General features: G+C 41.0%; 1 protein-coding gene across 1 annotated transcript in view; it reads left to right on the forward strand.

Annotated features, from left to right (window-relative positions):
• Positions 1–14,676, forward strand: part of LOC311006298 (neural-cadherin) — a gene marked incomplete at its 5' end in the record, with an annotated part of 358,210 nt that extends 343,534 nt beyond the window's left edge. The window contains 2 exons of the mRNA XM_083999073.1: positions 11,888–12,042; positions 13,966–14,676. Of these exons, the coding sequence (XP_083855199.1) occupies positions 11,888–12,042; positions 13,966–14,577 (767 nt within the window). The 3' untranslated portion in view covers positions 14,578–14,676. The remainder of the gene's footprint in view (positions 1–11,887; positions 12,043–13,965) is intronic.

Below are 14,676 nucleotides of genomic sequence, written 5' to 3' on the forward strand. Positions count from 1 at the left end.
ACCCAAGCAGTGTAAGTCAAAGACAATTAGTCTGATAGGGATGTCTGCTTACCCGCTGCTGAGGGCAGGGGAGGCAGTTTGTGTTATCATTCACAGTCATAACAGTCTAAGGCTTTTAGGAAAACACATGACCCTCTGTCTTACTGCCTCCTCACACAAACACTGTCATTCAGCTTCATATAAACAAATGTTGGAGCTGACATGCATTTGACATCACAAGGAAAAGAAAGATGAGACCAAGGTTGATTTTCTGAGCAATGATTCAACACCAGACAGGGATATAAATATTGTAAAAACAACATTTAACTCTGACAGCCACTTCACAGTTCTTCCTTTTGTTTAGCCTTTGATTTCAGACATAATAACACCACAAACTACATTCCACACACGTATTTACGCATTTACACTATTGATGCCACCAAGTAACATACAGTAGTGTATCTTCTATTGTTTCTTTCTATGGTGCCCTGTGGTCCTGGTCTTCAATATCAAGGGTACTTGTTTATGTACAAATAGACAATTTATTTTTACTCAGTCAATCATGAACCAGAAATATCAGCCGTCTATCACAGGCAGTCACAGTGACTAAGAGCCAGACAGCAGCCTGCAGACTTTGAATAACAACCAAGTTTTAACTTGGTCTCCCCACTATCTAACGTCCTAACATGGACACACTACCTGTCCTAAACCACTGTCCACTGACCACATCCCTTAACCCTTGCATTGATTAAGGTTAGGGTTTGTTCTGCTCACATTCGTAGAACAAACAGGGTTTTGGCACGAATTGGGCAATGACACCAATCAAACACTGCTTTCTGTAAAATGAAAACTAGGAGCCTACATATGTGGTGTGAGGACTGAAGCTTCTTTTACTGCACCACAGCAACCAGCTGAAAAAAAGCACTTGTGTTATTCCCACACAGGCTTTTTCATTCTTTGGTTAATAAGAAACTATTTGACATTGATTTCAGAAACACTGACACCATTTTCATGCTGTAGAATGGAACTGATTGTGATTTCCACCGGACATCAATCCATTAGGTCCAATGAAAATTAGAAAATTACATGGAGCCATCACAGCACGGGGCATCAGCCTGCTCAGCCAGACAAATTCTTGAAAATATACACGAGTCCAAAGCACAGAAAGCACTTTTTCAGTCTACACAGAAGGTGCACAACATGAATTTGATTAATTTGGTTGTCATCCTGAAACTATTTACAAAGTTTAATCCTTTACGGTCAACTCAAACAATTTGAACAAAGACATTTTCAACCGAGTTACACTAAACCAAAACAGATTACTCACAATAATTAACTTTGCAATTAGACATGCTATTTCATATCAATCTACTGACTAAGTCAATGCTGCCATATACTGCACAGTAGAGAACACATTATGCACTTTCAAAAACTTTTCTTGCCGGGAGTTTGGTAATCGTTCTTGGATACAAGGATTGTATTTAAGGGAACATTGGGTACCATCACCTGTAGAGCTGATGATTGAACATTTTTCATAATCCTACTGATTTTTTCATGCTGGCAATGTTTTCTTGAGGCCCAAGAGATAACTTAAAATACACACTGAGCAAAACCAGTATTTCCCAGAGTTTTTATCCTTGGCCCCGTAGTCTCGTATAAATATATTTCTACTGGTGCTTATTTGGGTAGTACAAGCACCCTCATTGTGGCTCAGTGGTAAGAAGTTTCACTTTGAAGTTGAACAAGTTCCTTTCTGTTCATCCTTGGAAGTTATGTTTTAGTTCAGGTCACAGTTTCCTTTTGACATCTGAGATTCACCTTAACCTAATCCTCTGTGACTAGAAATATAAAGTAGTAGATCTTTCCAAAGAATTTTGTGGTGCAGAGTTGGTTTAGTGTATTAGACAGGGCAGAAATCTTGATTGCTGTTTTTATTATTATTATTAAGTTAGTTAGGACCGAACAACATCCCCTGTGACTGAAAAAGGAAGCCAACACAGAATACCAAAAACCGCACTTCTTGAAATGGCTGCTTAAGTCTGGCTCCAAAAGTGTGTCAGTTCCCATAGATGTTTTAAATGTCCAACTTTACAGCAGAAATAGATATTTTTTGGAGTCGTCAGTGAAGTCAAGTGTTGCCAAGATGGCAAAAGCTGAACAGCCCACTCTGAGTTTCAAAACTAGTCCCCTCTCTTTCAATACATGGAAGTGCTTTTAACTGTATTTGTTTTGTACTGAATTATATGTACTACATCATCCTCTAATCTGATACTTCTGGGAATGTAAAAAGACTTGAGATTGCACTTTCTATATAATATTGCCCACTGGTCGGAGACAAAATTAAGTTTGAGTTACTTTCAAAATATATGCACTTTAAACTAAAATGCATCTCTTGACATACAATATTTAGATTGCTTTCTGTCAAGTCAATACACATCCAGGAGTTGCAATATTAGCTTCGATTGTCACTCAATTGTGGTTGAGTTTCTAGCAACATGGTGAATCGAAGTCCACCACTCAATCTCCTGTTAGCTCTTACTTTGATCTCCACTATGTCATAAGGAAACTGGCTCCTGGGCTGATGTTCTCCGTCTGTCTTCAGATAGTTGCTATTATTGTTTGATGCCAGATATGATGCACATGAGAAGACAGAAAAACTGTAAAACTGGAAGATGAAAACCCACAGGAAGGAGCTAAAAGATGCAAGAACACAAGCAATATCATATTATAGATTTTAGATAGATTTTCATTCTTAACAAGGATATGTTGATTTAAGCAGTTATATGAACAGAGTGTCCCCCTTTTTTGATAAACTGTTTCCCTGTCTATAACAACGTCTATTGAACGTCTGCCCGTCCTGGGTGAGGGATCCCTCCTCTGTTGCTCACCCTGAGGTTTCTCCAATTTTTCCCTGATAAAAGGGTTTTCCATGGAGTTTTTCCTCAGTCGATGTGAGGGTCTAAGGGCAGAGGATGTTGTTATAATGCCATGTAAAGCCCTTTGAGACAAACTGTTTGTAAAAATGGGCTATACCAATTAAATTGCCTTGCCTTGCCTTGTCTTGTACTAAGTACAGTGCATTCGTTAAACCATAAAACATCACATTTATATTTTAACTGTAAAGTTCAGTGATGTCAGATGCATTTTGATGTGAGATATCCATGAAAAACAAACAAAGGTTATTAAAATGAATCAATACAAAAAAGAAACTATCTATCAGGGGATATTTGTATGGTATTATTCACAGTGTCCCTGGGTATGGAGTGAATATGAAGATGTTTGTATGAGCATAGATTTGAGATTTAAGGCTGAAGGTATTGAGTTTATATTGACACTCAATTTACAAGACAGTTAGAGATGGGACAGCATGAGATAGTGTTGGGCCACATTCCATTCAAAATGGAGAACAAAACTATGTTGCTTCTTTCCGCCATCTTCTTCACACAGACACATAGACACACACACACTCTTTTGCACGCAAACCTGTACATTTTATTTTCCATATGTGTCCAAATAAACTACTTTGAATCTTTGCTCGTCTGTCTGATGATGCACAAGAGTGAGTTTTGCCAATTTCTACACTGTAGAACTCCAAATCCTTCAACTTCTGCTACTGATAATAAAGTATTTTGGGTATACCGGTAGTTATTAAATTAATTATTAGTCAAGGTTCTGTATAGCTTTATGAGACTGATTTCGTAATTGGGCAATCTGGTGCCCTGAGGTGGATTTAATGTAAATTAAATCCTATTACTTTTTGTAGTTATTATTAATATATTGATATTAATATTTTACTAATTTTAATAGCCAGTAACACAAGTGCACTGTAAATAGCGCTCTCTATATGAGGTAGAGCCATGCATGGTGTCCAGACGTGAAGCACAACATTAATCTTTGTACGATCCCCAGACTGCATGGTGGATACCATTTTGATATGATTTACACACAATTACAAAAGCATTGTAGCTTTATTGTGAGGTGGATGTGCAGCAGAGATAATACATCTGTTCAGGGTTGTTGTGAAAGAGGAAATGATAGTGACACTTACCCTGTGAGAGAAAGCTAGTAATAGATGTGGACCAAGTGGATGCATTGGGCAAATATTGGCCTTGAATTTAATGTGGTATTAAGTTTCCATGGAGAGCATTATTGATATTGGAGGAATATTTACTTACATTTAGTACAGTTTCTCACTATTGAAATAGTGCAGGAAGAGTGTCCTTAAACAGAGAGGCTCCAGCACCAGTAAATTGTCATCATTTCCCTGTGGACTCACTTACTGTAAGCTAAACCTCACTGCACTTATAGAAGATTAGCAGTGGTGTATTGCTACCTGTCTTTTAAAAAAAAAAGGGGGGAAAAAACTGTGTTGGTGAAACTCTGCCTTAAAACAAAGCAGCGAGAACAGAGGAGTAGAGATACAGTAGATCGAGCACATCGAGACAGATGCCTGCGGTAAACAGAATTATAGTTTGATGAGACTAAAATCTATACCATATTATTGACTTGTGATGATGTACTCATAGACACTGATCTCATTGCAGGGTAGCTCGGATATTGATTGTCTGAGTGGAAATCCCATTATACACACTCATTCAGTGCCATTTGAACTGCTCTAGGTACAATGGATTTCCCTACTCATCAAGCAGCAGCACACTGCCTCACTGTGCTTTTGGTTTTGGGAGTATTTTCCGTTTTACAAGGCCTCTACAGGGCATTCAATTGACATCTGTCTTTTCATTTTGAGACATTTTCTCTTTACTCCTGATCAATGCTCTGAAAAGTCATTGGGAATTGGGACATATTCCCTCAAAGTAAGTTCTTTAAAAAAAAGTGCCTGTGTTTTCTAGGACTGGAACCGTGTTGTTTTAAAGTGTATTGATTTGGGTGAGATTTTAGAGTGAGTGTGTGCAATGCTGTGTAGATAGCCCAAGGCATCTGCTGGAGATCCAGAAGTAGCTCAGGGGTTTGACCCAGTGTCAGGGTTGCTGCTAAAGGCCTAACTAAGGACGAGTAGAAGGATTGATTAGAGAGGGTAGGGTAAGCATAAGGCAGGAGCTATGTCGAAGTGGCCAGGGGGAGAACCGGGACTTTTACTGATGGGCACAACACAAATTGAGCTGGTGGTTCAGTGCACAAAACAAAACAAAACAAAACAAAAGCAAGAGACAGAGACGGAGAAGGACAAAAGTTATAGAGAGATAGTCATGGCTGTGTTGTGGTGACTAACCTACTACAGTTCTGTCAACACTGAATCATCAGTGGCCTGTTCCGGAGTTGTTTTAAATGGGGGGAAAAAGTAAAGAAAAAAAACACACTGTTCTGACTGAAAAAAGGGAAATTAAGAACATCCAAATGTCTTTAAGTACTTGTGCATCCAGCAGCAGAAACTGTAAGTAGATTAAGGACTAGAGCTCCCAGTAAGACCAGGATAAACACCGTTGAGTTATATAAATAGTATAGTATCTGACAAAAAGCAACAGGAAGCTTGTATAAGCATGATGTTCAATAACATATTTCTGCTAATTAAAGTTCAATCACTGAATCTGTAACTGAAATGTGTCGTTGAACAATTAGACCATATACTGTAATGTTTTACATTTCAGGTCAGTTGTGTATGTACTGTATGTTGTGTATGGTAGTGTTTCCACAGGGGTTTTGGTGGGTCAGTTTTAAGTCAAAAGTCTCAGGCCATGATTCCCACTCCATCCCTGGGCGGGCGTACAAGTTAAGCAGAGAGAGTGAGAAAGTTAAACAAAGAAAGGAGTGATGGTCAAAGAGACCGTGGGACCTTGGGGGCATTGTAAACAAATAAACACATAATCTTTCTTTTCAGGCTCACTCTTCACACACATACACACTCCGTCAGAAACACCGATCAAATTCTCCATTTCTGTGTTCGCCCTCTAGAGAGGACCTTTGAACAGGGCAGATTCATCTTGTACGCCGTGACCTCCAGCTTCCTTGCTCACTTCCCCATGGAGCTCACACCAGCCACTACTTCATACTCACTCACACACACACACACCAAAATACACACTCGCGGCTGAGCAGATGGGAGCAACAGAAAGCAAATGTAAACACATTAAGATGAAAAAAAAAAGAAAAAACTCCACCTCCATACACCAAGCAACAGCCCACCTCTCATATTTGGAGTTTCTTTGCCTCAATGCAGCTATAGGCTGTTTTCCCCCCTCCTATAGTCAGAAGCCCTAATGCATAGAGGAGGATATTGAGGTTATTGATCCATGCAGTGCAGTACAGTTTTCCTCTCAGAAAACTCAACATCAAATTTCATTGTGTGCCTCCAGTCATAGCACATCCTGGCTTTATCTTTCTTTTCTTTTTTTTGCTCTTTATTTTCTCACCCTCACAAGTGATGAAGCAGAACTTGATTTCCAACCATTTATCCAATAAGAGCTGTGTGCCAGTCACACTGAACAGGAGAAAATATATGATCTTTTATGTCATTATTAGTAGTACTAAAAATATGAGTATCACACATCATATTACGTCGGATTTATGCAGAAAGTTAGCCCGCTGATATACTGTATAGGCAGTTGTTATTTAGAGCTACTGCATCTCATAGTGTTTCATTGTTGGCAAACAGTTCACCAAAAACATTGGCATTCATCAAAAGTCAGTAAATATGCGTGTAGATTTGCATATAAATGCCCACACTACTAAAAACCTACTGTGGATTCATTGACACTGCGTGAAACGTGCGTGTGTAACATCATAATTGCAAACCAACAACAGTTATCGGCAATTAGCATAGATCACCACTCATGAATAGCCATATAAGGAGACCATGACCACCATATGATTGGGTAGGTGCATCCTGTCAACCTGCGATCATGATGCAAAGAAAGAAAGAAGGAAATAGTGAAAAAAAAGGGAGAGATCGGAGATCAAAGTCATTTTGGGTGAAGTGGAGTTAAGAAAAATATTTAATTTTCTTCTAGTGTAACTGGGACAGGTAAATTGAAGGCCCGAAAGAGGTTCAGATGCTTTGAATAAAGTGTCCTCAGTTCAAGAACCAATGAAGAAGTAAAGCGAAAATATGAAACTCTATGCAAAAAACAAGCGACACACATGAACACACACAAACATACAACAGCCACAGGAGGAGGCTCTTCACAGTCACAGCTGTCTGCCGCAGGGGAGAACATCGCATAAGCACATGAAGTTGTATAGGCAGACTAAATTCCTACAGATAAGCAAGCCGTCTCTCATTGCTCCATCCTTCAAACGAGTGCTAACTGTGCTATTGCGCAGGATGAAGCTGATGTGCGTTCCACCAGGTCACCAAGCCTCAACGTGCAGCGACACACTTCACACTATGCAACGCATATCAGCTGCCCATTAATGTAATGAAAGTTTTTCCGGATTATATGCAAACTCATCATCAGATGGAGCCTTGATACATACATGCATGCAGTCTGTGGCACAGATGACATTGGGCATGTTGGCAAAAGCGTGAAACCTCTGCTTCACTTCCACTTGCCGTTGCGCACCATATGGGAACTGGATGTATTAATTGAAATATGCTGCTGAGTACAGCAGGTAGGATGTGGCTCATGGTTGGCTGTGATGTACGGACCTGTCAGCAATCTCTCGCTGGAAAGTCCCTGTGGCTAAAAACCCAAGCACGGAGAGCACCTGTAAAGGTGCGGGGATGGCATGGCTTCTGTTTGTTGGCCTGTCAGATAAGGCTCCAACATGTTGTTTAAATGCAACAGAACCGGTCTCAGTAGTCAGAAACAAACAACTAATCAACCATTCACCACTCGTAGCAACATATCTGTCCAATCCCTTAAACCTCTCTTTCTCTCTACATTGCAGAGTGCAATATGTATTAAAAATGTCATTTCCAGTAGTGAAAAGCAATATGTATTATGTGCATTACTAATTACTAGTCATGAGTGGGTGTAGATTTTGTTAGTAGCTACGAAAAGGTCGGAGCTACTAAAATGTTGATGAATGCGGAAATCCACATACATTTCCATCTGCACAAGGTTTACACACAAATTAATTAAATGCTCAAGTTTCATGAATGAGACCTACTGTGTCTATTCCTGAAGCCTATGTCATTTAAATCGGGGCGGCAGTGGCTCAGGCGGTAGAGGGTCGTCCAATAATCAGAGGGTTGGCGGTTCGCTCTGTCTCGGTCGCTGTCCTTGGGCAAGACACCTTACCCACCTTGTCCCGTGTGGATGTGTATGAATGTTTGGTGTTGGTGAGAATGTGGTATGAATGAATAATGGTTTCTGTTAAAGTGCTATGGGTGTTGGGAAAAGCGCTATATAAATGTAAGCCATTATTATTATTATTCATTAAATGAACATACTCTAGACAGCTGCTACATTTTTTAGCAGCGTTGTCACCAGCTGTCTTTAAGTAAAGCAACATAACATGTATGTATACTGTATACAGGCCTTTGTCCATATTGATTACAACATGAAACTGAAACAAAACATTGCTCTATAGCATCACAGATGGGAAAAGAAAATGAACATGAACTTGAACATCATATCCATCTGGAGTTTTGACCCATGTCTGTAAAAAAACATTAGTTATTCTTTTGTGTAACTTTTGCTTTCCCACATTTTACTGTTTATGGGGAAAATGAAAGTGGTATAACTCCATTATAGAAGGCTACGCTCTAGTCTGGTGAATTAAATTATAGAAAATCCTGCCATTATCTCATTCTGTCAGCAGAGTTTCATAATGCTCTTACTTTTACGATTTAATGAGACCCAGTGTTAGAGCCTCGAGCCTCGTGTTCACATTGACCTAGGAAATGTCCAGGAATCTGGAGCAGCTGCTTCTCAAGATTGTGTTGTTGTTTTTTTTCTCTTTGGGAGACTTGGTTGACCCCACAGTAAATAAAGGACATGGTGTAGGTGAGTGAACCTGTGACATTGTTTTTGCCAGTTCACCGCATCTCTAACGTCAAAGCCTTGAGCTACATGTGACTTCCCACCAAAACAAAAGTCGGACTTTCAGTCTTTGTTTTAATGTTTCCTCGGCCTGTTTCACTGTCATTAAAAACTGCAATTCCACTATAAGAATGAAACAGCAAATCTCTTGAAACAATTTCATCTTATAAATCTGTCACATATTGTAGTTCTGGGAAGGGGCAGTTGTGGTGGAATCACGAGTTGACAGTTAATGAATATTGATTTTTCCTCTCCTACTGTGCAGCTGGTTTCTGGCCGAGAGAAGAGTTGTCAGAGGGTGGGCTGTTTAATGTGGTCTTATGAATTCACAGGGAGTTTGAGTGCCGTCTGGTGGCATGCTTACATGATGGATTGGCTGCTGGGTGTTCATTGTGACGTTAGTGACAGATGTATAGATTACAAAGAAAAAAAGCAGAGATCTGTGCAGAAAGAGAGACAGAGAAAGACAGAGAGAGGAGCAGAATGTGTTTTAAATTTGTGTTTGAATTGTTAGATGTATTTATTTTTTTACAGGAAATTCAAACCTCAGATTAATAAGATTTGAGCAGCTGGGGTATTTATAGCACTGCCACTTAAACTCGTTTGCGGTGTGTGATTACTGCTGCTCTCAAATGTGATTAAACACTGCTCTCATATGTAGGCTTTGCAAAACAGATTTAAGATAGCACATGACTCAGAAAATAATTAATGGGATGTTTTTGTTGAACATTAAATATTATCACGACATTTCATGGCTGATTCTACAAGTTGTTCTTTTTGCAAGTCTGTAGGGAAAAGAGGTTCTTTTGATTTATGTGTTTGATTTGAGGGGAAAAAGCACCACTGAATAAAAGGTTTAAAAGAAAAGGGAAACAGGGAGAATGTGTGGGTTTAAAGCAGGTTAATGCTATGGACAGACGGGTGAAATGTGAAGTGTTAACTAAGACAAGAGGTGAAATTGATGAGACAAGACACAGGATACAGACATCTGAAAAGGTCACAGCAACACTAAAGGTGGAAAAAACACAAAACACATGCAGATTGGTTGATGTGTTTGTCTGTGTGTGTGTGTGTGTGTGTGTGTGTGTGTGTGTGTGTGTGTGTGTGTGTGTGTGTGTGTGTGTGTGTGTGTGTGTGTGTGTGTGTGCTGCCTACTGTCTGATTCCTACTAAAGTTCAATCGCTTCAACATTTTTCTACTGAAATGAAACTTCACTTTTTCTTAGCTTTTCCACTTATTTCCTCTACCATTTTTAAATTGGTGTTCACGCCTCCTGCCATCCCAGAGTGTTAAATTTGAATAAATCATATTTCAAAACTGTCAGATCGTAATGGGAACGTAAGTAGCTCTAATGAAACGTCAGGTCATTAACTGTCTGTGCTTCCACTGGCCAGGGCGTTGTTAGTATTCTTTGAATGTGATGTAATTTACATCTGAACACTGTCTGTATATCTGCTGTTGCCGCTAGAATATTATGAATGCCTGTAATCACTAATTTATTGGCAGATGTAAAGGAATGTGAATCATAATTTTACACAGCATTTGAAATAGCTTTGTGTGATTATTATCTTTAATTAAAATTATGAGTCTGTCTAGTTAAACCATTCATATCAAGCTCTGGTATGATGTTGTTTAATTCCACATAAAGGAGACTGGGGAGACCCCAGTTTACTGATCGGAGCCCTAGTCCAGGAAACAGCTGCAACATAGAACACATTAGATTTCACTTTCACACAAACTTTAGCCTTTGAATGAATTTTGAAAATATGCATTATTTTATTGCCCTATTCATTTATACAACACTCTAGTAAAATTATTGTTTATTTAATCATATTTATCGAAGAATACTTATTTAGTTTGGTTTTGCTTAGAACATAGGGGTCACATAGCTGAAGGAGTTTGTTTTATTGATCTAATGAACAGAAAAGGCAAATATGATGAGATAAGACCAGGGGAAACAACTTAATCACTTGCAAAATAATGTCTCTCTTGTGCTTTAAAATGAACAATTCTAAGATGGCTGCATGTTTTTGCATCTTATCACCCATGACAATACAATGTGCTAGCTAGACACGCTGATTTTTACTGTGTAATTTGGACAGCAAGACAGTGACTCAAACTGAGTAACTTCTGATTCTAAAGTTTAGGTCCGTTTAACAAAAGCTCATGACAAATGTGCAGTGGAAGTCTCATCTGTCTGGCTTGTTTAGTAATAAAACTGTCCCCTGTTGCAACTGTGCCAAGTCTCTCCCAGTAAACAGATCAACTTGATGGAGAATAAACTTCAAGTGGAGCCTTTAACCAATTTGACCCTAATGCAACATCAACCTAAGTTAAACATAGATATCCCTTCCAGAATTAGACAAAACTATCATTTATTTACTTCACATTTACTTAACTGTGTTAGTAGATTTATGTCCCAGGTATGTAGACAAATTATAGTCATGACTTATAGAAGCATTAAATAAACCTATGACTGAGTGAAACCATTAAAACGGGTATTGTTGTTCGCTGTCACCTCTCTCGACCTTGTTACTTGTTACTTAAACTCATGCTTCATAAACACGGATAACGCAAATTTAGCTCTGTATCAGCTGGACCATGTGACATGAGATGGAATAAGATTCGAGTAGAAAGTAGTGTTGGAAAGTCTTTGATGTTCTGTTGGAAACAATACTTGAAATATAGTTTGTCAAATATCAGCAATAAAATCTGAATAAAAAAAATAATAAAATAATGTGTGATTTAAGTTGGAACTTGAAGCATCATTATCAGATGAACTCCACAACTTTACATCACATTTCCACTCACAGTTTTTTCCCCAAATGACACTCAAGGCCCACTCCATTAAATAGCATCCCTCTCTCCGTGGCCATGCCTTAATTGGCTGATGGATCTGAATGACTTGATTTGTAATGCTAATGCCTGAGCTGATGAACCTCCACCACTGTCTGTCTTTACTCCAGTGCTGCTGCTGGGCATTTTCCTCTACACCCGCTGGAGGAGCTACAAAGGGCTGAAGGAGGGCGTTTACCATGTCTCGGCCCACCACGACGGATGGGAGGACATTCGAGAGAACGTCCTCAACTACGACGAGGAGGGAGGCGGCGAGGAGGATCAGGTACAATGACACACAGACACACACATGTGCTCTGCCTTCTGCTTTTTGTCTCATCACAACGCTTGTTTTATGGCCCTCACTATTCCATGCAGGCACACAAACAAAAACACATTAATAACAACTAAGTATGTACATGCTAAATGAGTGCTAAATGAAATAAGTGTTGTACTGCACACTGTACGCTGTGCATCTGCATGAAGGTGAATTTCTTTGAACTGCACAATTTTTAAGACTGTGAGCTCTTCTATTTTGGAAATACTTAGCACTAGATGCAAGGTAGGAGCCTTAGAGTGGGTTCAGTTAATTCAATTTGGTGTAAAATCCTCCACAGAGTGCGTGTATGTGTATGTGTGTGCATGCGTGAGTGTGTCTGTGTGCGCACCCTAGCGTTTTAATTAGGCCCACGCAAAATCCTTATCTCCTCTTTCCAACAGCCACAGTAACCCACGAGCACTCAACAGCTCTTAAGAGCTTGCATAATATCAAGCCTTTTATTGAAACAAACACACGTGGCTGCTGAACACACACACACACACACACACACACACACACACACACACACACACACACACACACACACACACACACACACACACACACACACACACACAGAGTTGGGGGGGTGGAGGGGGGGCACAGATTGGTATCACACCTTGTCAGCAACCAAAAACCCTTAAGGTCTTGGCTTGTTCTTAAAGCACCTGCAGTAAAACAAATACAAACTGTTAGAAACTAGTTACATGGGATTACACAGTAAAATGAGTTAATAAATATACATGGAAAAGTGTTATTAAATTACATTTACTAATCAAATATGTTGCTGATTACATCTGAATATATTGGTGCCGTTATCAGTCTGATATGTTAAATATACCATTCTTTCTGTTGCCTTGCATGTTAAAGCAGGTAGGTGAGGTCTAATAACACATTGTGTTTTCATTAAATATTAACATGGAGGGGTTGTTAGGTTGTGAAACTGCTGCAGGGCAACAGCTAGACTAAATGAATGAAACGCAATCAGAAAGGCAGCAAGTGTAATAAATTACCTCACTTATTACACTCTCCGTAGGGTACTTAGTAATCTGTAACCTATTACATACGGGAAGTAAATTTACTCACGTTGCACATAAACCACATACACACACCAACACACACACACACAGTCGTGATCCCCTGTAGCAGAGCAGATGCTGGAGTTAATCCTCAGGAGTCCTGTTTGAGGTCTCTTGAGGAATAAAAACAGCACTTTCCACTCATCACATAATCAGTTTTACAAAGCGACCCACACCTCCTTCCCCTGTGTGTATCGTTTCTTCCTCCTCCTCCGCCTCCTACATCCCCCTGTGTTTTTCCATCTCTGCTGCCGTGGTTACAGTTGTGGTGGAATCACATTAGTACTGAAGTGACTAGATTCAGAGGCTACAGTATATGTGGAAATAATGGCGGCTCCTAAACCCCCAATGCACCAGCGCCTAAGAGATGGATAGAGAGAGAGACGCCCTTCATCTCCTATCCGAATCACCTTCGCTCATATATTTTTCTTTATCTTCTTGGCCTCTCTCTCTCTCTCTGTCTCTCTCACTCAAATTCACACACACAGGCTCCCACTCAAACAGACGGTCTACTCAAAATTACGATGAGTTCTCTGAGACAGTAAATGGAGATAGATTGGAAACTTAAATAGGTGGAACATTCACAGTAAACGTAATAGGGAGAGCTGATTGTTTTTCTGCTCCCTTTTCATTTCTGCTCTCTCGCTGCCGCATTTCATTTTTTTTCTGCCTCATCTCGCTCCTCAAATCATTTAGTCTTTCTCTCGGCCTTGTTTCTTCTCATATCTGCATTTTTTTGTTTTGTTTCAGTATCTGTGCTAACCAAATCTTTTCCTCTGCTTTTGCATCGTGTGTGTTTGGGTGTGTCCAGAATGCCTATGACATGGCAGAGCTGCAGAAGTCGCTCCAGCCGAGCCCGGCCCAGTCGGTCCAGTACTGCCGCTCCAGAGCCCTGCACCACCCGCCTCCTCCCCACCACCACCATCACCTGCTGCACCAAGCGCCCCCCGCCCCGCCCTCCACCCAGACGCTGGACTCCCTCAGCCGGACGGCCAGCTCCACCACCCTGCCCCCTTCGGCCGCGTCCACCACCTCCACGGCCACCACCACCGCCAGCCTCCGCAGGGACGTCCCACCCACCAGACTCCCGGCCCAGGGCCAGGCGCGGCCCTCCCAGCTGGCTCGCCGCTCCCTGTCCTTCTCCAGCCAGGACCTGGCCCGCTACCTGTGCGAGATCATCCGTGACGCCGACCAGCATCCGGACACGGGGCCTTTTGACTCCCTGCAGGTCTTCTCCACCGAGGGAGGGGGCTCGCCCGCCGGGTCCCTCAGCTCCTTTAGCTCGGCGGGGCTGGATGGGGGGAGCGGGGGAGATGGGGGAGGGGGTGGGGAAGCGAGAAGGGAGGAGACACTCGGGGAGTGGGGGCCTCGCTTCGAGAAGCTGCGGGCCCTGTACGAGCGAGCCGAGGCCAGTGACCTCTGAGCTCAGGACGCTCAAACTGATGGGACCCTGACAACCGCCCGCCCCAAACAATCAATTAGCAGACACTTAGCAGTGACGAGGCGGGAAAACAGCACGAGG

The sequence above is a fragment of the Trachurus trachurus genome, assembly GCF_905171665.1.
Source record: "Trachurus trachurus genome assembly, chromosome: 3".
In the NCBI taxonomy this organism is placed as follows: Eukaryota; Metazoa; Chordata; class Actinopteri; order Carangiformes; family Carangidae; genus Trachurus; species Trachurus trachurus.